This window comes from Panicum virgatum, chromosome 9K (genome assembly GCF_016808335.1).
Source record: "Panicum virgatum strain AP13 chromosome 9K, P.virgatum_v5, whole genome shotgun sequence".
NCBI lineage: Eukaryota > Viridiplantae > Streptophyta > Magnoliopsida > Poales > Poaceae > Panicum > Panicum virgatum.
The window spans coordinates 70880726-70905414 of record NC_053144.1 but is presented as its reverse complement, the minus strand read 5'-3'; the positions used below and the strand labels follow the sequence as shown (position 1 = coordinate 70905414).

Sequence of the window (24689 nt, the reverse complement as noted above, 5' to 3'; positions counted from 1 at the left end):
TCGCATGCATGAAGTACTAAATAAAGTCTATTTGCAAAACCTTTTCAGGGATGAGTGTAACTTTTCGAGACGAATCTAATGACAGTAATTAATTGATGATTTACTACAGTGACGCTACAGTAACCATCCTCTAATCGCGTGGTCAAAGACCTCATTAGATTCATCTTTCGATTTACACGGGGGTTGTGGATGTGGTTTTGTAATTAGACTTCGTTTACTACTCTAAATTTTTGGTCAAAAGTGCTACAGTAATACCATGGTTTCTAACCAAACACGGTCTATGATATACATATAAAACCCTGCTTGTTCTCCTCCTCCCGAGCCTGCCTGCCGAGGTCTCTCTCTCGGTCTCGGTCTCGGTCTCCCCCTCCCCCTGGCTGGAGGCTGGCTGTTGAGCTGTTGCTGGTGTTGCCGGCCTCTCCTCGGTTGCCTACCTTACCAGCTGCTGCCTCTGCCTGCTGAGACGAGCGAGAGAGACGGGGCGGCGCTGCCAATCTTGCTTGCTTTGAGATCGAGCAGCGCTGCTCATCCCCAATTTGATTTTGATTTGACTGCCGCTGCTGCTTCACTTGGTCTGGTCTTGCTTCCTCAATTGTCAGCAATTCCGCGCCAGATCTGCCTTCGTCTCCCGCGGCCTGCGCCATGCGGGTGCTGCCGGCGTCCTGGTCCTCCGCCTCCTCATCCGCCAAGCCCAGCAGCAGCAGCAGCAGCAGCACCAAGGAGCCTCCTCCTCCTCCCCCCTCGGCGGCCGCGGTGTACCTCAACATCTACGACATCTCCCCTCTCAACCACTACCTCTACTGGTTCGGGCTCGGCATCTTCCACTCGGGGATCGAAGGTAACTCCTTGTCCTTGTTCCACCACTCTGCTAATTACAGAGTTGCTGTACTGTACTACTCAGTACTCACCCAAGCCACCTACGAGCGTATATACATAGCATAGCATAGCATAGCATGTTTTAAGGAATCTCCCTTGGTTGAATTACACTTACACCTACCACCACTTCTGTACTTCTGTTGTTTTGCTTCCCTCTTATATTTGCCAACCAACGGCCCTTATATATTTGGCAGCTCATGGCATGGAGTATGGCTTTGGAGCTCATGAATACCCAACCAGCGGAGTCTTCCAAGTAGAACCCAAAAGCTGCCCCGGCTTTATCTTCAGACGCTCAGTCTGTGTCGGCACAACTGATATGTCCCCTTCGCAAGTCCGCACCTGCATAGAGGATCTCGCTGAGGATTACCATGGAGACACCTATCATCTGATTGTCAAGAACTGCAATCATTTTACAGCTGATGTCTGCCAGCGTTTGACTGGCAAGCCAGTGCCCGGGTGGGTCAATCGACTCGCCAGATTAGGTTACTATTCTTCCACAACAGACACACTCATAATCTCTTGATGCTCCTTCCTCATATGCTGATTCTTAGCTGTGTTGGAACCGCAGGCTCATTCTTCAACTGCGTATTGCCAGAGAGCATCAAGGTTTCGGCAGTCAGAGATGTAAACCCACATCCTGATTTTTCTGGTACTGTGCCTGCATCCCTGTTTAACTGTTTGTTTGTACGCTCACATCACATGGTTGCGTTTGAATTCAAACTTACAGAACCTATATATGCCATTTTATCAAAGCTTGTTCTTCCCCCAATTCGTTGCTGCTGTGAACGGCATTGCTTAAGCGGCTGTGTTCAGTTAATTGAGGATAGCATGAATTATCTCTAATTTATCTGCTCATTTCAATGAAGATATCGGAACAACATGGAATTGTGAACAAGTTATCTTACTTTTTCCATATCTGGTGGAAGATGAACCAAGCTACCAACATAAAATTGCTAGGAAGTTATTTTGATTGTATCTTCTTTCATTTCATTTCAAAATTAAATACTAAAGAGCCATATAAAAAATCGGTTTGGCCTCCGTATGCTTCATCCATCTTTCGGTTCCCAACATGAGCTTTCCGGTGCTCATTACTTGGCTGCTCTGAATCACATGACCCTTACTGAAATCCATCCTGAAACTGGATATGTCTTTGTTTGTTTCCATCGCTGCAGATGATGGCTTGGGGTCCAACGCGTCGATTGTTGAGGGAAGTGATGAAGATGATGACTTAGACCAACTTCTAAGAGTGCCAAACAGCGACGTTTTATCTTCAAGGGACAAGACATTAACTCCTGGCAGGGATAGCTTCTAATTGACTACTGCCTCTATTCTCCATCGACAGCAAGCATTGCATTGCCTTTTGGGTTGTCTGCTGAGGATCAGAGGCAGGTTCTTTGGTAGCGCTGATGATCTGGTGATGGTATGGCAGGATCACCAGCTGTCAAAATTTCAGACCTCCAAGGTGGCTTGCTGGTCGTCCGTGGTGATGAATGATTGATTGATTGATGTTGCTGTTGTCAGTTCGTGTAGTAGGGTATAATGTGATGATATTGTATTTGTGGTATCATGTGGCAAAGGCCAAGTTAACCAGCATATCATGGCTGTGTGGGGAATATGCTGTAGTAACTTAGTGAGAATGGTGTGACATACTGTCTGAATAGTGAGGTCATCTCGTCTGACTTTGTACGGTGAATCGGTGATGGTGTGTGTGAGTGATTTCTTCTGTACAAAAATTAATTGATGGAGATTGAAATGGTTTTCCAGACGTGTGCATCAACTCGCACTTGCTGCTGTATCTGTTCGTTGAGTGCCCGGATTCATCAGAATTCAGAACTGTGCCTTGATTTTATTTTACATGTGATCTTACGGAGTATATATAGTAAAAATTCTATCTTTAAATCACGGTGCTAAAAGCGGATGATGACAAAAATTGAGAAATTTCAGAATTTGGTTTCCAATTCGCAAGCTTTTCAGTATTTGACACCTCACCGCATGTTAATGACTGCCATGTGGACCCAGCTGCCTTGCAGTTGCTTGTCAAAGAGGGGAAGTTCTTGGCCAGGTCCGCCAGCGGGCAGCTAGCTTTGGTGGAATCGGACGGACCCCGCCGACGGAGCGCGAGGAATAATGGCGATGCAGAGAGCCGCCGCGGCCGTCCTCCTCCTCCCTCTCCTCGCGGCGGCGCGGACCTCCGCCCTGCCCTTCATCGTCCTGCACGGTAGGCCCTTACTTAATTTTGGGCTCTCCTCTGCAACAACTTTGATATGATGATTGGTTCGATGCCACTGGAATCGCAGGGATTGGGGACCAGTGCGCCAACCATGGCGTCGCCCAGTTCACAAAACTTCTCGCCGAATGGTCGGGCTCCGAAGGCCACTGCCTGTACTCTGCTATTTGCTCGCTAACTCTTTCTTTCTCCTCAAATCCCACTGCCTACTTTAATGGGTCTATACGAGATAAGACTGACCACAACCTTTTTCACCCCCAGAGAAATCGGGAGCGGAACATGGGACTCTTGGGTCATGCCTCTTCAACAACAGGTTCTCTTTCTTTCTTTTCTTTTCTTTTTACTAGGAAGGCTTACGTTCGCTTTCATCATTTTCTTTCTTCTTGTTAAACGTTTCTAGGTTCACTAACACATTCGCCTGTTTCCTGTCCGCAGGCTGACATCATCTGCAACAAGGTGTTTCCTCACCATCCATAATTCCATCTTGCACAGTTTGATGAGTTGTTAAAAACTGGTAGTCACCGCTGGCACTCCTATTTCTCAAGGTCAAGGAAATGGAGCAGCTGAGAAGCGGCTACAACATAGTTGGTCTGTCTCAGGTATGCTCATGTGCTGCTGTCTTGTTTCCAGTCTTAGGACGTTCCTTACTTTTAAATGCCAAATCCATCTCATATTTCTGCCACTGTTACATGATGTTAGTCACTGCATCATCTTAAAAATGCTTAGCACATACAACCTACTTTACATGCTTGTAAACATTTTAGCTTTATTTTTCACCGACAAACACTTTAATTGTGCTATAGTTCATTTTGTTTTACATAGTATTAAAAGGAACATAAACCGGTTGCGAATAAACATTTCCTTTGTTACCGCCTCACCTATGAGAGGAAGATAGGTAGGGAATCTGGGAATGAGGGATTAACTTATTAGCTTATTTTCATTACTTTTTTATTTAATTCTTGCTCTAATTGGTGACTTGGTGTAGATGATATACTAAAACCATTTCCCTCTTTGTGTACTTGCAGGGGAACTTGATTGGTCGAGCAGTGGTTGAGTATTGTGACGATGGACCACCTGTGAGTTTTCCTAAAATAGGAGCATAAAAGTATAAATAAAATGAATGCAGTTCAAATTCTATTTTATTTAGCCTCCATCAAACTAATACAGGGAATTGGCCAGCTGGATGGTTAATCTGTCTTGTATGCACTTTAGTTTCTACCAATTTCCTATGCAATATATGCTATGGTTCCTGATCCGACTGCCCGCAGGTCAAGAATTTCATCTCTCTAGGAGGTCCTCATGCTGGTACTGCTTCAGTGCCACTTTGTGGTGTAAGTTAATCTAATTATCTCAAATTAATATGCAGTTTGTTTTGCCAAGTTTTGACCAATAAATCGATGATATAGTGATAAACTCGTGTGCTTGAATGCTCTTGTGTGCGTTTGTTGTGATGACTTATACAGTTCATAAAAACAAAGAAAATATACTGGCTGAGACTAATGCCATTAATGTTTACAACAACAACAAAGCCTTTTTTCCCAAACAAGTTGGAGTAGGCTAGAGATGAAACCCGAAAGAAATAAGTTCAAGGTTCAGGCACATTGATAGCTAGTCTCCAAGCGCTCCTATCCAAAGCTATCTCTTTAGAAATATTCCAATCCTTAAGGTCTCTTTTAACCGACTCATCCCACGTCAGTTTAGGTCTACCTCCACCCCTCTTTACATTATTGACCCGCTCAAGAATCCCATTACGCACCGGCGCCTCAGGAGGCCTTCGTTGGACATGTCCAAACCATCTCAGCCGATGCTGGGTAAGTTTCTCCTCAATTGGTGCCACCCCGACCCTATCCCGAATAACTTCGTTCCGGACTCTATCCCTCCTTGTGTGCCCGCAAAACCACCGCAACATCCGCATCTCTGCTACACTCAGTTGCTGGACATGTCGCCTTTTTGTAGGCCAACATTCAGCACCGTATAACATCGCCGGACGAATTGCTGTCTTATAGAATTTGCCTTTTAGTTTTTGTGGCACCCTCTTGTCACAAAGGATGCCAGAAGCTTTCCGCCATTTCAACCAGCCAGCTGAAATTCTATGCCTAACATCTTCATCAATGTCGCCATTAATGTTTAAATGCACTTATGTTCTGATATTTAAATATTCTATGGCAGCTCATATAATTCAGTTAACATCTGTGTATTTGCAGTCTGGTATTTTTTGCATTATTGTCGATGCTCTGATTAAATTGGAGATCTACTCAGACTATGTGCAGGTTTGTATATCTTGGCTTCAGTCAAACTGGATTTTTGTCATGATGAACACTTTTAAATATTTATCTTTTTGGGGATAACTTGAGACATGGTGAATTACAGGAACATCTTGCTCCTAGTGGTTACCTCAAAATCCCAACTGTGAGTATTATGTACCTTTTGAGCATATTTCTGATAATGAGGAATGCACTTTTTATGTTGTTTGGTTGACATGTACTTTATTGTTGGACTTAAGGATGTGTTTTGACTTGCTTGTTGTACTGGTCAGTCTACTGGTACTGCACACTATATAGGGCTAGGAATAATTAAATTTATAGGACACTCACTGTATATGTTGTTCTTAGTGGTAGAGGTGACTCAACTCTCGAGGACAAACTAGTGTTTGACTAATCAGTTGCGTGCACCAGTGAAGATGCTTGTTAAGGCTTACAGGATAGCTAGCTATGTAATGCTGAATAACTAGTTTGGTCATTTTCTTTTATAATTGATTGAGAGTTTAAAAAAAAACTCAGCCTATGGAGGGAAGAAACCCCAGAGCATTGAATAAGAGAAGACCTCTCACACAGGCCGATAAAACCCCTGAACCCCTGCTCCACCCTTAGATAGGGGCGCCGTTACCCAAGTGAGTACGGTTGGGACTTACCTTTATGCTTTGGCGTGGTGGCAGTCGAGCTGCTAGTGGTTTGGTGTCAAACCAATTTTTTCGGTATGGGTTTCAGCTGGTTCAGCATTGGTTTGGTGTAAATAGGCTGGCCTTAGAAAATGGTTTGGTTCAGTTTGGTTTACCAGTGAGAATGGTTTGGATAGGTTTGGATCGAGCTGAAATGGTCGTGATCGATCCAATACACTACTGTGCGAATACAGAGAGGATCCAATTTACTGTGCGAAGCCTCGTTTCTGGCTTGGAGTTGTTCACTTCGACTGGTGCGCTCTTTCTTCACTGTTGTAGTGTTTGTCCGTTCCAGAAGCACTCTCCACCAACAGTTTGGCGCCCACCCGTCGGTTCGACACACCACGCCACACCACATGGCGGCGAAGAAGAAGGGAGACGCTACTACCACTTCGACAGACACGACAACAATGACGACAACTCCGCAAGACGAAGCCGCCCCCGGACAAGAGCCCGCAACCGGCAACGAAGACATCACCGTTGAAGACATCGCAGAAGGTCAACACGAAGTCGATCTGCTGGACCTTGGCTTCTCTGCCGAAGACATCGCTGCAATGCGAAGGGTTGATGCTCGCCTCGAAGAGGCGCGAAGAGCCAAGATACAAGCTCTTCAGGAAGAATCTACGGAGCCTCAAATCATCACGAGGGCGAAAGGGAAGGAAATAATGTTGACTGAAGCAGAAAGGCAAGAGTAGTACAACAAGCTGCAAGAAGAAGATCTTCGCTGCAAGGCGTTACAAGAGAATATCAGAGCACAACGACTGATGCTCGAAAAAATGCAAGCACCGCAGCCGCCGCAGCCACTGTCGAAGGGCACGGTCGCAACGAACCCACCAAGAAACGCAAAGGTCCGAACAAGGACTATACCAGTCGAAGAGATCTCTGACCAGTCTGAGCCAGAGGAGGAAGGGTATTATCGAAAGGGCCACCCGCGAAGAACACCATTGTCCGAAGAGTTGGAAGAGATACAATGGCCTCATCGCCTCAACCCAGCAGTACTGCCTCAGTTTGATGGTGAGTCCGACCTCGAAGAGTTTCTCCTGAAATACGAAGCCACCATAGAGGCAGCCGGAGGAGGCACAGCGTGCAAGTCGAAGGCACTTGTCCTCACGCTGCGAGGACTGGCTCAGCGATGGTATGCAAACATACCCCCAGGAAGCATTCTATCATGGAACCAGCTTTGTTCCCAGTTGCGCTCAAGTTTTCGAGCCGTCAGGCCCGACGAAGTCACATCCTGCGACTTCCATAACTTGAAGCAAGGAAGCATGACTTTACAGGAGTACCTTCAGAGCCTGATAAAGCTTCGCGCAAGAGGGCCAGACGTCACTGACCAGAGCATTATCGACTCAGTAGTCAATGGGATCAGCCTCGGCCCATGCGGGGAGTACTTAACCCGACGAAGGCCGAAGACAGTTATCAAATTGTTCGAGATAATGCAAGAATATTGCATATCAGACCGTGCGAAGAGGCAGAAGCTCGAAGAAATGAATGAGAAGAGGAAGTCAAGGAATCGCGAGAGGTCGCACCAGAAGCCATGGCATTCCGACCAGTCGAAGCAAAAAACTGTCAATAGCGTCTCCGAGGAGGAGTCACGTGAAACCAGCCACCACAAGAACAAGGGCGGCAGAGATCACCGCGAAGACAGATCTAGCCGCGAAGACAGGCCCAGCCATGATGACAAGTCCAACCGCGAAGACAGATACAATCGCGAAAACCGCTACCAGAAAGGCTGAAGAGAAAAGGGGGGCCGAAGGGAAAAAACACCATTTTGCTATTTCCATGGGAAGGACCAAGGTCATTGGACCAATGAATGCCCAATCGCAATTGAAACGAAGGCAGAACTCGAACGCAAAAATGCACAATCAGCAAAACCAGTAAATTACACTTCGCAACCACCGCATCCAGTTCCTCTTCCACAAACCATCTGGACCCCAACACCAAATTGGCCAGTATCATACCCAGTTTACAACTACAACCCATCATACACCCCTCTAATGTCATTGCCTTCGCAACAATCCATGCCACCACCTTCGCACCAGTCGATGCCGATGCTACCCGCTCCGCAGTACGCCAACACATGGTCAAGGAGCTCCACGCCTTTACCCCCACCACCGAAGCTCGAGCCAGGACAGATACCGGAAAGAGCAGGCGACGGACCCTCCGGCAGCATGGTTAACATCATCAACGCCATCTCCGGAGGATCCAATGAACCGGTTCATGAGACGAAGAGGCAACACAAAGAATACTTCAGAACTGTCTCATGTAATCGAAGGCAAATGTTTCCGAACTCCGTGGTCGCATGTCCCAATAACCTTCACACAGGCGGATCTTCAGCTACAACACTACCCTCACAATGATCCCCTTGTCATCAGAGCCAACATTGGCAAGAATTCAGTACACTTCGCTGGGAATGACGTCAGAAGGATATTGGTCGACAATGGCAACTCCGCAGACATTCTGGTATGACAGTGCTTCGTCAAGATGGGGTTCACAGAGCAAGCTCTGAAAAAAATCGCAATACCCTCTCATTGGCTTCGGAGGCAAGAGAATCGAGGCCCTCTGCAAGATAGAGCTCAACGTCACTTTCGGCGAAGGGGTCACGCAAAGAACCGAAGCAATAACCTTTGATGCAGTGGACATCAACTATCCATACAATGCCATCTTCGGCCGCAACACCCTGGTGAAGTTTGCAGCTGTAATCCATCAGCTGTATCTATGCATGAAGATACCTTCGGCAGGGGGAGTCGTGACCGTCTACGGCAATCAAGAAGAAGCGCGCAGGTGCGAAGATAACGCGTATAGCACCAACAAAATTGTGCATACCATTGAGGCTACCGAAGAGGACACAAAAACATTTGTTGCCGAAGACATGCGAAGAGACCATAAAAACGAAGGGGTCTCACCAGCAGAACATACAAAGAAGGTACCATTATGCGAAGATGTGCCTGATCGTCTGGTGATCATTGGCAAGGAGCTCGAGGAGCACGAAGAGGTAAGACTCATACAGTTTCTGAGGAACAATCAAGACGTCTTCGCATGGTCTTCGTCCGACCTGCGAGGAGTCAGTCGAGAAGTCATTGAGCATACGCTTACAGTCAACCCGAAGGCAAAACCGATAAAGCAGGGGCAGAGGTCAATGTCCGAAGAGAGGAAGAAAGCAACACAGGGCGAGGTGCAGAAATTGCTAGACGCAGATGTCATTCGCGAGGTGCAATACCCAGAGTGGTTGGCAAATGTGGTCATGGTACCGAAGAAGAATGAGAAATGGAGAATGTGCATCGACTTCACCAACCTCAATAAGGTTTGTCCGAAGGATGAATACCCTTTGCCTCGCATCGACACATTGGTCGATGCGGCGGCCGGCTCAGAAATGCTGAGCATGCTGGATTGTTTCTCCGGCTATCACCAGATTTTTATGAATAAGGGGGACGAAGAGAAAACTAGTTTCACCACTCCCTTCGGGACATACTGTTACATCAGGATGCCAGAAGGCCTCCGCAACGCAGGCTGTACATTTAACAGAATGATCAAGAAGGTGCTCGGGGATCAGCTAGACAGAAACATCTCCGCATATGTGGATGACGTGGTCGTTCGATGCAAGAAAAAAGATCACATACAAAATCTTCGTGAAACATTTGCAAACCTTCGCCGGCACGGGCTAAAGCTAAACCCTGAAAAATGTGTCTTCGGTGTTCGAAGAGGCAAGCTGTTGGGTTGTATGATCACAGAAAGGGGTATAGAGGCGAACCCTAAGAAGATCGAGGCAATCAGGCGGATGAAGCCGGCAACCACAAAGAAAGGAGTTCAAAAATTGATAGGTCGATTGGCTTAGCTGAACAGATTCATCTCCAGGTCGGCAGAAAAGTCTCTCCCATTCTTCAAAGCATTGAAAGGAGCTGGCAACATGCAATGGGGCGAAGAGCAAGAGAAGGCGTTTGAAGCCTTGAAAACATTTATAGAAAACATGGCAGTCATGTCCAGCCCTTCTGAGAAGGCAGAGCTCTTGCTGTACATCGCCACTTCGGGTGCCGCGGTCAGTGCAGCTCTCGTCGAAGAGAGATTAATCGAAGGCGAACTTAAGCAAGTCCCCATCTATTTCGTCTCCGAAGCCCTGAGTGGCTCGAAACTACTATACTCCGAAATGGAAAAAATGGCTTACACAATAGTCATGGCTCCGCGCAAGCTTCGCTACTATTTCCAGAGTCATAAGATAAAAGTTCCAACTTCATTCCCTCTTCGGGATATGTTTGAAAACAAGGAGGCTTCCGGCAGAATAGGCAAATGGGCTACAAAACTAGCGGAGCATACAATTGACTTCGTCCCCAGAACAGCAATCAAGTCCCAGGTTTTGGCAGAGTTCATTGCAGACTGGACTCCAGCGGTGCCTTCGCAAGAAAAACCGAAGTTAGAATCAATATGACAGCTTGAATGTGATGGGGCATACCAGAGAGATGGGGCAGGGGCTTCGGCAATCCTTACTGCCCCATCGGGCACACAATTGAAATATGCAACGAGGCTAGACTTCAAAGGGTGCACAAACAATGTTGTAGAATACGAAGGCCTGCTCCTAGGTCTTCGCAAGGCAAGAGCACTGGGAGCGCGAAGGCTGTCCATCAGATCCGACTCGAAGGTAATCACCGGACACATCAATAAAACCAATAGAGCACTGAAGCCGGAGCTGTCAAAGTATCCGGCAGCTGTCCGAAGCATGGAAAGGTTTTTCCTCGGATTCAGCATACGGAGCTTCCCAAGATCGCAAAACAAGCAAGCCGATATACTGGCGAAGGCCGCAGCTCAATATGATCCGCTGCCACCAGATGTGTTCTTTGAAACATTGAAGCAGAGCTCTGTCAACTGCGCCGAAGAGCCTGTAAAATTCATCAACGCCATAACTAGCGAAGACTGGAGGGCAACCATAATGGCCTGTCCGCGAGGGCATTTCGTCCCTGAAGATAACAAGGAAGAAAAGAGAATGGCTCTTCGTGCTCGCAACTACAAAATCATCAACGAAAACCTATATCGAGGGGGTGTCTGCGCGCCCCTCCTGAAGTGAATCTCTTGCGAAGAAGGCCGACAGTTGCTCGAAGAGATTCACGCAGGCATGTGCTCTTCGCACATTGCAACAAGGGCATTGGTAGGCAAAGCCTTTTGCGAAGGCTTCTATTGGCCTTTGGCGGTTGCAGACGCGCACGAAGTGGTCCGAAAATACTCAAATTGCCAAAGGCATGCACCATACAACAAATTTCCACCAGACGAAGTGCAGTTATTGCCTCCGGTGTGGCCCCTCGCTCGATGGGGCATCGACATTGTAGGGCCTTTGCCCACGGCGCCAGGAAACTACAAGTATGCTGCAGTCGTAGTAGAATATTTCTCGAAGTGGGTCGAAGCCAAGGCTCTCAGAGATATCACAGCCGGAGCCTTGCAGAAGTTCTTTTGGCAAAACATTGTGTGCCGCTTCGGCGTACCAAAAGAAGTCACCGTAGACAACGGCAAGCAATTTGATTGCACCACATTCAGAGACTTCACCACGCAGCTTGGGACGAAGCTATGTTTCGCTTCGGTCTATCACCCGCAGGCATAAAGAAGAATATTACCGAGTTGCCGAAGGGGAAGTGGATAGATGAGTTATCAAGGGTAATTTGGTCACACAATACGACAGAGTCAAGGACAACGAAGTTTACTCCGTTCAAGCTCTTGTACGGCGAAGAAGCTGTCATGCCCGAAGAAATCAAGCTCAAATCTTGGAGGACGTCCGAAGGTACGGACAATATAGAGGAAGACATAAAGCCTTCAATCGACACAATCGAGGCAGCAAAGATGCAAGCAGCAATCAACCTCGGCAAATACCAAGAAGAAACTCGAAGATGGAAGAACAAGAAGGTGAAGCCCAGGGAGATTCAAGAAGGGGATCTTGTTCTTCGCAGAATCCCGAAGGCCAAACAGAAAGGGAAGATGCATAGCAAGTGGGATGGACTATTCATTGTCGCCTCCATGGTGAGACCAGAAGCCTGCAGACTTCGCACACTGGAAGGTGTCGAAGACTCATACTCATGGAACAAAGATATGCTGCAAAAGTACTATGTATAGGAATAATGTAAGAGCCCGCGGAGAAAAATAACCGAAGGGGCTCAACAGTTTAGTATTTATTTCCGCAATTTATTTTATTTTATTTTTTGTTTGCGAGAAATTCGCACAATGTATCGAAGGGACCGTACTCTTTTCCTTACGGGGGAAGCCTTCGCACGTTCACTCTGGACGTCGGAGGTGTGAGGTTTTTAACGAGGCGGAACCCTGTGTAACCCCTTGTGAAATATAAGCAAGGTCCAACAACAACAACAACATAGCCTTTTTTCCAAGCAAGTTGGGGTAGGCTAGAGATGAAACCCGAAAGAAATAAGTTCAAGGCACCGAAAGAAATATAAGCAAGGTCCCCCGGAAAGAAAAACCTCTCAGGAACAGGAATATGGTGAAGGCACCGAAGTGTCTATCCCTCTTCGCTCATCGGCGCATAAAACAAGCGATGAAGCTTGAAAAAAGTAAGCACGGGACGCAATCCCGGATAGGGGCTTCGCTCCCCTTAGCTTTACTTCCAACTAAATAACAAAGTCCTTATGAGAGAAAAGGCTAAAGCAGAAAAGTCCTTGCGAGCGAAGAGCTCAAGGCAGAAATTCGTAGACATAAAAGTCCTTATAAGCGAAAAGCCTAAGGCAGAAAAGTCCTTACGAGCGAAGAGCCCAAGGCAGAAATTCGAAGACATAAAAGTCCTTATGAGCGAAAAGCCTAAGACAGAAAAGTCTTTGCGAGCAAAGAGCCCAAGGCAGAAATTCGAAGACATAAAAGTCCTTATGAGCGAAAAGCCTAAGGCAGAAAAGTCCTTGCGTGCAAAGAGCCCAAGACAGAAATTCGAAGACATAAAAGTCCTTATGAGCAAAAAGACTAAGGCAGAAAAGTCCTTGCGAGCGAAGAGCCCAAGGCAGAAATTCGAAGACATAAAAGTCCTTATGAGCGAAAAGCCTAAGGCAGAAAAGTCCTTGCGAGCGAAGAGCCCAAGGCAGAAGATCGAAGACAAAAAATCTTCATGAGCGAAGATCCCAGGGGCAGGAAAGTCGATGAGCAAAGAACCAAAATCAAAATCTCACGCGTGAAAATTCATCGCCTCCCGCAAGTCGAGCAAAGGGGGGGTGGCGCTTCGCAAAACGTACATACGCTCAACTGCGGCGTCGATGACTTTCATCCTCTCGCCCGTGCAAAAGGGGGGGAGGGGGTGGCGCCTCGCAAAATACAAATTTGCAGTCAAAGATAAAACTAGGAAGCATAAATATATTCATTTGTATATAAAAAGAACAGTTCGCGTTACAAGAAAAATTACACTTCGCAATAATAGCGAAGAAAACGCACGTGTACACTTCGCACAAAAGCGAAGAAAGGTACAAATTTCTTCCCTTCGCGCTAAGTCGAAGACTCCACGAAAACTAAATCAGGAAGTTACATATGAAATTTCTTCATCGAAGATAAGGCGGTCCAAGTCAGATATGACTTCGCGGACCGCAACATCTATTATTTCTTCGGTTGTCCGGCGAAGAAATGCTTCAAATTCAACCCCTGCAAGCGAGGGCACCCCATCGTTAAGAAGAGTCTTCGTCAAAAATCCCTTGGCGACGATACATGAATTCATGCGGAGCAATCATGTCTTCAAAAGGCTCTGGCTTCGGCTCTAGAAGGCCCATGAGCGCTTTATAAGGCCTATCGGTGTCCAAAAGACGTTTTATTTCACGGCGAAGCCGGCGCTCAGACAGAACTTTTGCGTGTTCTTCGAAATTGCGCTGGAATTCCGCGAAGAAACGTTTTGTATCGGCGTTCCGATAGTCATATACGCGATCTCGGTCAGACCAAAACTCATCAAATGAAAACCAAGGGCGACGGGCACAGAACTTCTCCCAAGTTAAACCAGAAACATAAAAATTCCCGCGGTTCAAGCGCCAAGGAATAATACTTTCGATGATTCGCGCAGGGGCCAACGCAGGGTCCTGCGCAGACATCGAAGGCGTTAGATACAGTGATACTTCTGTTTTCAATACTACACTACTACAAAAATCACTAGGCCTTCAGTCATCACACCTCGCCAATCTTCAGCGCATCATCCGCTTGCCCCCCGCCATCTTCGCCCTCGCCGCAGCCTCGAGCGAAGATTTCTGCCTTCTCTTGAATCTAAGAGAAATCATGCACATCGATAAGCGAAGACGGTAACAAAAAGTGAACCTTGGAAACGCGAAGTGGTACTTGATCTTTCATGCGCTCCAGCTCAACATCGACAAGTAGCCGCCCCTTTTCATGGAAGTACTTCGCGAAGTTCTTGGCGATATTCTTCGGCAGGGCAGAAAGGGCTTCGGGGCGCAAGGAGTCCAGCGAAGGCCATTCAAAACACGAGTCCCGAAGAAGTCGCAGCTGAGCCTTCACGATGCCCGTCGAAGAGGCACTGCTCTCCGCTGGTAGCAGACGGCAGCACTAAGAGTACGCGCCGCAACCGTAGCGGATAGCTCGCATTTGAAGTCCGCGCCAGATCTAGCCACCTCCAAGGAGGCACGGATCCAGCGGAAGAGTTCCGCCACTTCGACGTTCTCCTCTTGCGATATCTCCGGAGGGTCAATAGCGAACTTCGCGAGCGGGCCGTGAATGTCAGTTTGCACCAAATCTGCGAAGGAGCTGATAGCGGTGCTCCATCGCTGAACAACATCTTTCCCACGGGCACGTTGAGCTTCGGCAACCCTCCGGGCCTCTTCGGCTTCAGCTTTAGCTTTTTCAGCATTTTCCTTGGCCTTCTCCGCAGCAAGTGCGTCCCGGCGAGCAGCCTCGGCATGGTTCTTCGCCTCAGCATGTGCAGCAACGAGTGCCTCCTCGAGAGCAGTTTTTTCCATTTCCAGGGCTACCACACGCTCCTCCATTCTCGCCAACTGCGAAGTTCGTTCGTTGTCATTCCTGAGTTGACGGGAGGCGCAGCGCGAAGCGACGAAGGCCTTTAAGGAGAGGTCTTCGACGTCTTGAAGAATTTGGCTCACTCCGGAGGACATCAGGCGCTTCTCCATAAGGGGAAAGCCGAAGGAGGAGCCGGCTTCGGCAAGGAATCTCCTCTCCCGATCGCTGCTCGAAAACCGAAGACTGCCGACGATGTTGTCCCCGATTAGCTTCGCCTCTGGCATCCCGAGAGCGGCAGCCACCTCAACAGGGTCGGAGGTGCTTATGTGGTAGCCGCTGCTCTTTGTCGAGGTGAACGTCGCGGGCCTTCGGCTGGAAGACCCGGCGGCAGGAACCCGGCCGCCCTCGCCGACAGCGACGGTCGGGGCCGTCTCGGGGGCAGTGGCATGTCCCTGAGGACCAGGACCGGACCCCTCCACGTCCTCGCCGCTTGACGACGACGACGAATCCGAAGACGTCGATGACGAATCCGGAGACGAAGGGGCTGCGGCTGAGTTTTTAGCATGGGGCTCCGTGGTCGCCAGGACAGATTGGATCTTCTGGACGAGTTCGTCATCGCTGTCTGGCTCCATGGCGCTGTACTCTAGAGCCAGTGAGGGCTTTGGCGGTGGAGCGACGGTCGCGATAGGACGAGCGGCAATGGGAGGCGAAGAAGCGGTGACGGGATTTCCGTTTCCCCCATTGTCTTCGGACTCCCCAGCGCTGCGAAGGGGCGAGGAAGTCAGGAACTCTAGAAGCTTCGAGCGTTTCGCTCCGCCAGGGCCAGAGCCCCCCTTTTTCCATTTTTTCTTCTCAAGTGTGGCAGTGACGCCACCGGTGCCTCCAGCTTTTCCCCCTGCTTTCTGAACAGCGAGAAGAGTTTCGGCAGCACGCTGAGGGGCTTCGATGCCGAAGAAGGAAAACACCCGATTGCCTCGCGCGCCGGCAAGTTTGGACAGAAGCAAGTCATATTCATTGCCGGACACTGGTCCAAGCATCTCGTCAGCGCGGGTCTCCACCTCCGCTACATCTATTTCTGAAAATGAAGACAAGTTCTTATTGTCCTCGCAAAAAAAAAACTTACGTTCTTTTCAAAGTCCGAAGACTTCGCTAAAGTTGGGCATCGGAAGCCCATAAACTTCCCTCTCCGAAGGAGCCCAGGAGGAAATGGTCCAGCCCTCTCTGAGGGGGAAGCACCCGCATGCGACGAACTCTTCTGTTATGTCACGCATGCTGAGCACTTTCGACACCTCACGAAGGACGGTCATGAAGGCTTCGTTCGCAGGGATGCGAGCCACGTCCACCTTCGGGGTGTCGCCCAAATTTCCAAGCTTCTGAACAACCAAAGGGTGGCGCTTTGTCTCCGGGTCGAGGGGAACCTTGTGGTAAAACCAGAACGAAGACCAGTCCCCCGGCCACTTATTCTTCGACGCCCCGACGGGGCTAGGAGCAGTATGTTGAAAGGCGAAGATGTAGCACCCGTACTGGGGCTCCATCTCCGTTGAGATACCGTCAGAGCCACGAACGGAGATGCTCTTCGGCTGGCAGTGCACCCGCATCACCCGAGCGAAGTTCTCCGGGGTCGGGGCGAGGTGACAGGTCTTCGACAACCACATGAAAAGGTTGACGCGGGCGAAAGAGTTCGGGGTCATGTGGTGTAGGAAGACGCCGTACCGGGCAAAGATGTCGACGACAGCGGGATCGAGGGGGAAGCGAAGCCCAGCGGGAAAGAAGTCCTTGAAGACGACCACTTCGTCTTCTCTTGGCTTCGCATAGGTGTCCGTCTCCGGTGGAACACGTCCAAGGCCAGGAGTCAGTACCCCTTGGTTCTCCATTTCTCCAAGCAACGCCAGAGTCATCTTCGTCGGACCGAAGAAGGTGGTAGGCGGGAACTTGCTCTTCTTCGGAGCCATCGCAGGACCAAGCGAGTTCGCCGTGGCGCAAACGATAGGAGAGGAGCTAAAACTGAGACGAAGAGGAACAAAAGCAGAGTGAAGCAAGAGAGTTCGGCGCCGGAAAGCAAAGAAAGTGTACCATCCCCCGCCCGAGCACCCCCACTTATATAGGAGGGGGGACGTGAAAAATCTGTTTTACCCCTCCAGAATTTTCGCGGAGGGATCGCGCGGGGAAGGGCAATGTCGGAATTTCGCACCGGAAGCCTCGTGCGACGCGTCGAACAAAAAAGTCAAATTAATTTTGATTAACTCTTTAATGCATTTACTAATACGCCTCGATGTCTAGTCCGTTGCTTAGCAGGTGAACTGAAAAGACTCAGGCCTCGACGGACTGCGAAGCGATCGGTCGAGGCCCGAAGGGTGGCGCTTCGGGAGAAGAAGTCGAAGTCATCGCCCCTCCAAGGATGGGCAACGACTCCGAGGGGCTACTGTTGGGGGCGCCACCTTCGGCCATCGACCGAAGGCCCGCGTGCAATTTGAATGCAACGACAAGGTCTCCTCCCGGCTCGGCAAGCCGAGTAGTCAAAGGGCTTCAAGCTTCGGGCGAAGACCAAGACGCCTATGGCGAAGACCGGTTCGCCAAAGGCGAAGACGAAGAGAAGCGAAGAGTGACGAAGACCGAGGCGCCTACGGCGAAGACTGGTTTGCCACAGGCGAAGACGAAGAGAAGCGAAGAGTGACGAAGACCGAGGCGCCTACGGCGAAGACCGGTTCGCCACAGGTGAAGACGAAGAGAAGCGAAGAGTGACGAAGACCGAGGCGCCTACGGTGAAGACCGAGGCGCCTACGGTGAAGACCGGTTCGCCACAGGCGAAGACGAAGAGAAGCGAAGAGAGGCGAAGACCAGGGCGCCGACTGCGAAGTCGAAGACCAGAAGGGAAGGGGTCGGAGAGTAAGCGCTTCGAAAGCCGCGAAGGGAATTTGTAATGGGCCCAATAGGTTGTAATGGGCCCAATGGGCAGAAGAGGCTCTGATGTAATTTATCAAATGATGTAAAAATACGGTTGTACCCCGGAAATATTCTGGGAATATAGTTGTTTGGGGGCATTACGGTGTAATAACGGAGGGTGGTAGGTGAACCGTCACCTATAAATACCCGACTCCTGTACATTGTTGGGACACATTGAATACAGGGAGAATCCAATTTACTGTGCGAAGCCTCGTTTCTGGCTTGGAGTTGTTCACTTCGACTGGTGCGCTCTTTCTTCACTGTTGTAGTGTTCGTCCGTTCCGGAATCACTCTCCACCAACATCACCGTTTAACCCATAGAATCGCCGTTTTAACTCCGTTTTCCGCGTTTCTTGCGCTCTCGTAACCGTAGCAGCGACCCATATCCTTTAGTACGCTCTTTTAAAGCCTTTCTTTTGTTTTGGTGTATTGTTCTTAGACGTATTTTCTTGTTTGCTTTGTATGTTTGCTCGTTGATTGCTTCGAGTAGAAGGATCGTTGTTCGAAGCCTGAAGATCAAGTTTTCCAAGCCAGTAAGAGTTGAAGAGCAAAAGCTGAAGAGCAGTAAGTGTAACTTTTTGTTGGAGTTTTGTTGGAGTAAGGCAATTAACCCTAACCACCCTTCTATCTATGCTTATTTACAAGAGTACGATGATTTAATTGGAACATGGAGAACCACCCAGAAAAACAGTACAACCACAATACTATATGGCTCTGGTCTTGGCTGATTAATTAGAAACTCTAGCTTGTGACAGTCTTACCGAAAGGGCAAGAGGGGATGCATCGATGGGGTATAGCCCGATCCTCTTGGGGTAGCGGCCTTTGTTAAGGAGCTGACCGTTAGGGAGGGTTATGCTCTGCTTTGGCTTGAAATCTTAGCGGATTGTCATTTGTTAGGGAATCTTTGTAAAGGCCTCGTAGCGTCCCTATGCAATCACACCTCGAAAGTGTGGTATTGTGCCTGGCTAGCACATGCGTGGTTGGGTTTAAAGTTCTTCGGAAATTTTACGCAAATTGTGGTGGAAGTGTACAACCTCTGCAGAGTTAAAACTAACCGGTTAGCCGTGTTCACGGTCAAGAGCGGCTTGGACCCTCACATGATTAATAAACTTAAAGATGGACTTAAATCATATTCTGGTTATTTCTTGTGGCCTTGCTGAGTACCAACCATAAGTGTACTCACCCTTGCTTACTGCTGCTCAGAAGAGAAAGTTGCTATGAAGTCTTTTGAAGATGATGCTGAGTTCTAGGCGTACGCAACCCCCAGTCGATTGCCTGTGAAGTTTGAAGCCTTCGTTTCCAGGATAAGCTGTATAACTCTGATAGTCTTTTATTTATTGTAATTCTCTTTTACGTGATACTATTACTGATTATTCACTTATGATGTCTCTATATGTATGAAACTTGATCCTGGCATACATATAGTTATACATTCGGTTTCTTTCTTAAAACCGGGTGTGACATCTGCAAGGCCGTCCCGGTGACGATCGGCCAGGAGACGTTCCACATCGACATCCACGTCATCCCGCTGGAGGGCTACGAGCTGGTACTCGGTTACCACTGGCTGCGCACCCTTGGTCCCATCACATGGGATCTGGGACGCCTCGACATGGCGTTCTGGCGGGGCCGGCGCTGGGTCCGTTGGGCCGGTCTGGGCGCACCATCGGTCTGGCGCCTTGCGACGGCCGGACTTCAGGATCTCCTTTAGCTGCTGCTCGACGCCTTCAGCGACCTGTTCGAGCCACCAACGACACTACCGCCAAGCCGCAGCTTCGACCACTGCATCCATCTGCTGCCCGGGACGTTGCCAGTTGCCGTGCGGCCATATCGTTACCCGCAGCTCCTCAAAGATGAGATCGAACGACAGTGCGCCGACATGCTTCGACAAGGCATTATCCGGCCGAGTACATCGGCGTTCTCCTCCCCGATGTTGCTGGTTCGGAAGAAGGACGGCACGTGGCGCTTCTGCGTGGACTACCGTGCCCTCAACGGCGCCACAGTTCGGGACATGTTCCCGATTCTAGTCGTTGACGAGCTGCTCGACGAACTCCACGGCGCCGCCTTCTTCACGAAGCTCGACCTCCGCAGCGGGTACCACCAGGTTCGCATGCACCCCGACGACATCGCGAAGACGGCGTTCCGTACCCACCACGGCCACTTCGAGTTCTTGGTGATGCCGTTCGGCCTCACCAATGCGCCGTCAACGTTCCAAACACTAATGAACGAGGTACTTCGTCCCTACCTGCGCCGGTTCGTTCTTGTCTTCTTCGACGACATTTTGATCTACAGCAAGACATGGAGCGAACATCTTGAGCACCTCCGCGTCGTCTTCTTGACGCTGCGTGAGCACGGCCTGGTGCTCAAACGGTCCAAGTGCTCCTTCGCCGAACAAAGCATGGCCTATCTGGGCATATCGTGATGGGTTCCGGCGTCGCCATGGATCAGTCAAAGGTGGTAGCCGTTCAGGCGTGGCCGCTGCCCACATCCCTGAAGGCATTGCGGGGCTTCCTCGGCCTCACGGGATACTATTGCAAGTTCATGCACAACTACGGCGTTATCGCGGCTCCGCTCACCGCCTTGCTCAAGAGGGACGCGTTCCTATGGACTCAGGCGGCCACTGACGCCTTCAACGATTTGAAGAGGGCGCTCACCACGGGGCCAGTTCTTCAACTGCCCGATTTCACCAAAGAATTTGTGGTGGACTGCGACACCTCCGGTACCGGCTTTGGGGCCGTCCTTCACCAGCTTAACGGCCCCATTGCTTTCTTCAGCAAGGCTGTCGCTGCGCGCCATACTAAACTTGCTGCATATGAACGTGAATTGATTGGTCTTGTGCAGGCTGTGAGGCATTGGCGTCCATATCTGTGGACACGTCCGTTCGTCGTTAGAACTGACCATTGCAACCTCAAGTATCTCCTGGATCTGCGGCTCTCCTCAATTCCCCAGCATACATGGGTGAGCAAGCTGTTCGGCTACACGTTCAAGGTGCAGTTCCGGCCTGGTCCCCAGAACGGAGCGGCTGACGCCCTGTCCAGGAGGGACGAGGGCGACGAGTTGGCCGTCCACGCCATCGCCACATCTCGGCCGGAGTTCGCCCTCTTCGACGACTTCCGCCGTGAGTCCGAGCAGCTACATGGTCGATGGCTGACGGTTTTGTCATGCACCGCGGCCGCATCTTCGTCCCCGACCAGTCGACCTTGTGGCCGGCGCTTCTCCACCAAGTGCATGGCACCGGCCACGAGGGCGCGCAGAAGACTCTCGTCCGCTTGCGGGCATCGTTCTACAATCCACACGCGTCGCGCAAGGTACGGGAGTTCGTCAAGAGCTGCACTACTGGCCAGCGCAACAAGACGGAGCACTTGCACCCGGCGGGGCTCCTCCAGCCTCTCGACGTTCCGCACTCGGTGTGGGCCGACATCGCTATGGATTTCGTCGAGGGCTTTCCGAGGATCAGCGGCAAGTCTGTCGTCCTCACCGTCGTCGACCGCTTCTCCAAGTACGCCCACTTCATCGCGCTTGGACATCCCTACACTGCCATCTCTGTTGCCCAGGCGTTCTTCGACAATATTGTCCGGTTGCATGGCTTCCCATGTTCCATTGTGAGCTATCGGGATCCGGTGTTCACAAGCTCGTTTTGGAGCGAGCTCTTCAAGCTTTCCGGCGTCAAGTTACGGCTGAGTTCGGCATTCCATCCGCAGACGGATGGTCAATCGGAGGTCACCAATAGAGTGCTGGGTGTCTACCTCCGGTGTTTAGCAGGAGATCGCCCCAAACAATGGCTCAGGTGGCTGCCATGGGCGGAGTATTACTACAATTCATCATACCAGACGGCTTTGTAGACAACACCGTTTGAAGTTGTTTACGGCCGCTCGCCACCCACGTTGGCGTCCTACAGGCCGGGTCTTGCTCGAGTGGTGGCTCTGGACCGCCAGTTGCAGGAGCGAGACGTCTTCCTCGCTGATATTCGTGACCGTCTCCTCCAAGCCCAGGATTACATAAAGGTTGGGGCTGATCGTTCTCGTCGTGACATGGAGCTCACAGTTGGCGATTGGGCTTGGCTTCGCCTCCATCACCATTCGGCCGCCAGTATCACTGATAACACCAACAGCAAGCTGGCTCCTAGGTTTTATGGTCCGTTCCAAGTATTGGAACGCATTGGTGATGTCGCTTATCGTCTACGTCTCCCAGCCAAGACGCGTATTCATGATGTCTTTCATGTGGTGTTCCTCAAGAAGCATCGGGGTGATCCTCCAACAGAGACAGTACCACTACCTCCTATCGTGCATGGTCGTGCAGTTCCTACACCGGCCAAGGTCATTCGTGCACGCCTTAACCGTGGAGCCTGGGAACTTTCTGTCCAATGGGTTGGTCGTGCTGTTTCTGAAGCAACTTGGGAGCCGTTGGTGCAATTCAAGGAGCACTATCCGGTATTCCAGCTCGAGGACGAGCTGTTTCGAAAGGAGGGCGAAAGTGTTGTGGACGCCTTTGTTGGGCGCACGTACCAGCGGCACAAGAAGAAGGAGGCCACGGCTGCAGAAGTGTGATTTTTATTTAATTTGTAATCTATTCGGTTTAGATTTGTGTTAGTTAGAATTAAACAAGGACTTGTCTTCTGTACTCTCCCGGCTCTATATAAAGGAGTCCGGCTTTATCAATAAAGCAAGCAACAATTAGGGTTAACAAACTCAGAGCCTCCGCAGAGGAGGGCGAGTATTGCCTAATTACGCTTATCAGCCGATCCACCATATCAGTTACGGGGTGGGGTGGTTTTGGTTCAGTTTCTGAACCATTAGCAGCCTGAGGTGGCAGGCGAGGGGATTCCTTTTTTTAACCCCAGGCTGAAATTTGCTCCCATGGGGAGTCAAACTCAGTATCCGGGGAGTGCTACTAAGGCCATCTAACCAAGTCAGCTAGAGACCCGTTCGCAACTTGAGAGTTTATAACCATGTGGTAAGCCTGAGGTTCTATTTTTTCCCTCGATGGTAAAATTTTTTGTGTGGTAATCTTTTGCTTTTACTGGTAAGAATTTGTCTTTGATGGGAATATTTCTGATGAATGTTACTATGACTATTTTCCAGGACATGGCAGATTATTTGAAGAGTTGCAGGTTTCTTCCAAGACTTAACAATGAAATTCCAGATAAAAGAAATGCTACCTACAAGAAAAGGTTCAGCAGCCTGGAGAATTTGGTACTAATCATGGTAAGCTTGGCATTGTCCAAAATTGACTCTGACCAAGTTTCAGGATAGTAGCAGTGTTCTGCGCTTATGGTGGCAGGAAGTAGGTAGAAACCATAGTTCAAAGTACATTGCAACATAATGCAGCATGAAATACTATTTTATGCCATAATACTATAGAATAATTTCCTTGAACAATCTTGAATGTGACCAATATATCTTTTTTTTTCTTTTGCAGTTTCAGGATGATGCAGTTTTGATACCTCGGGAAACCGCGTGGTTTGGTTACTATCCTGATGGAGCCTTTGATCCAGTTTTACCCCCTCAGAAGGTAGAATTGAATCTGATGGTGTGATTTGGTGAGTTTTAAGTTGCTTATGATGGCAAACTGTGTGTACAGACAAAGCTGTACGAGGAAGACTGGATTGGTTTGAAGACGCTGGATGAAGCAGGGCGGGTAAAATTCGTCTCTGTGGCGGGGGGTCACCTGGGTATCTCCAAAGGTGACATGAAGAAGTACATCGTGCCTTATCTGGCAGACAAGTCATCAGAGAAGACCCTCCAGTGGAGCATTTCTGACTTGCTAGGTGTGACTTGGCACATTGCCAGGGAAGCGCTGGGGCAGACGGAGGGTGCCGTGCTTTACTCACGGGCGTTGTGATGGATCATAATCATATTGTGGTAGTCCCTCCCTGCTCTTGTAGGTGGTGTATATGGTGGGTTTGCACTCGGATTTATTCCATTTCAAGTCCAGTAGTGGATTCATGATGGTGGCATGATCACTAGTGTCATGTATGATTGGAGTTGTTTTTGTTTTTTGACGGGATGTATGATCGGAGTTCTGCCTATACGTGAAATAAAGTGCATGATGCAGCACTGCAAGCAGGGGGCTTTGGGTTGGGTGGGCCACCCTGCAAGAGACCTTGTCATGCTTCCATTCTGGCCATGATATACAGCATTTCGTACCATTCTTCTTGTGTTGCTGGAGTGGAGGAATAGCCATCCACCTATCCCAGCACCACCCACCTTTCAGAAAAAGAAAGAAAATCTAGCCCAGCGCCTCATCACCCTTTGGATTTGCAGCACCTGATTGTGTTTCCATGTAGATATATAGCAGGTTAGGTTGGCTGGTTGCATGAACAAGCAAAGCATCTACATCTACTGGGCAAAAATAAGCATCTGCTGGGTATCAAGATTTTAGATTTCACCCATGGTTGTACGTGTACCCTGTGATTGGGAAGCATGCCTAGTCCAGTCGATGCCGTTGAACTCAGGCTGGAATTGAAAACTCCACTGGGATTAGCGGCGCCTGTGGAGGCGGAGGAGGGCAGGCCCGGTCGGAGTATAGTTGGCCATTTGGCCCGATGCCCATGGAGGCCCGAGGCCCGGTCCAATTTAGCCCATTCCAAGCACGGCCCGGGCTCGGTGATTATTGGCTTCAGGCGGCACAGGCCCGATAGCCGGGCCGTGTCTGGGCCTCAATGCCGGCCTGTTGGATGCGTCCAGGCACGGCCCGAAATAGGCGGTCCGATCGGCCTGATGGGTAGCACGATAGGCCTATTTAAATATCAGCCCACTCCATTATCAAACCCTATTAAAAGCATTTTCGGGCCGC

The 24689-nt window shown here is 49.6% G+C and overlaps 2 protein-coding genes across 2 annotated transcripts; both read left to right on the top strand.

Annotated features, from left to right (window-relative positions):
* The first annotated feature begins 319 nt into the window (after positions 1 to 319).
* On the top strand, positions 320 to 2671 carry LOC120647652 (deSI-like protein At4g17486). Its single transcript, XM_039924526.1, has 4 exons — positions 320 to 838; positions 1071 to 1358; positions 1445 to 1525; positions 2049 to 2671. Exons 1-4 carry the CDS (start codon positions 643 to 645, stop codon positions 2186 to 2188), a joined length of 705 nt encoding a protein of 234 aa, XP_039780460.1. The 5' UTR covers positions 320 to 642; the 3' UTR covers positions 2189 to 2671.
* A 229-nt stretch (positions 2672 to 2900) lies between these two features.
* On the top strand, positions 2901 to 23998 carry LOC120647651 (palmitoyl-protein thioesterase 1-like). The gene is made up of 12 exons (XM_039924525.1): positions 2901 to 3094; positions 3174 to 3258; positions 3365 to 3416; positions 3539 to 3559; positions 3649 to 3702; positions 4129 to 4179; positions 4372 to 4434; positions 5308 to 5373; positions 5474 to 5512; positions 22976 to 23098; positions 23313 to 23405; positions 23475 to 23998. The coding sequence occupies exons 1-12, from the start codon at positions 3004 to 3006 to the stop codon at positions 23733 to 23735; spliced, it is 999 nt and encodes a 332-aa protein (XP_039780459.1). The 5' UTR covers positions 2901 to 3003; the 3' UTR covers positions 23736 to 23998.
* Positions 23999 to 24689: the final 691 nt, after the last annotated feature.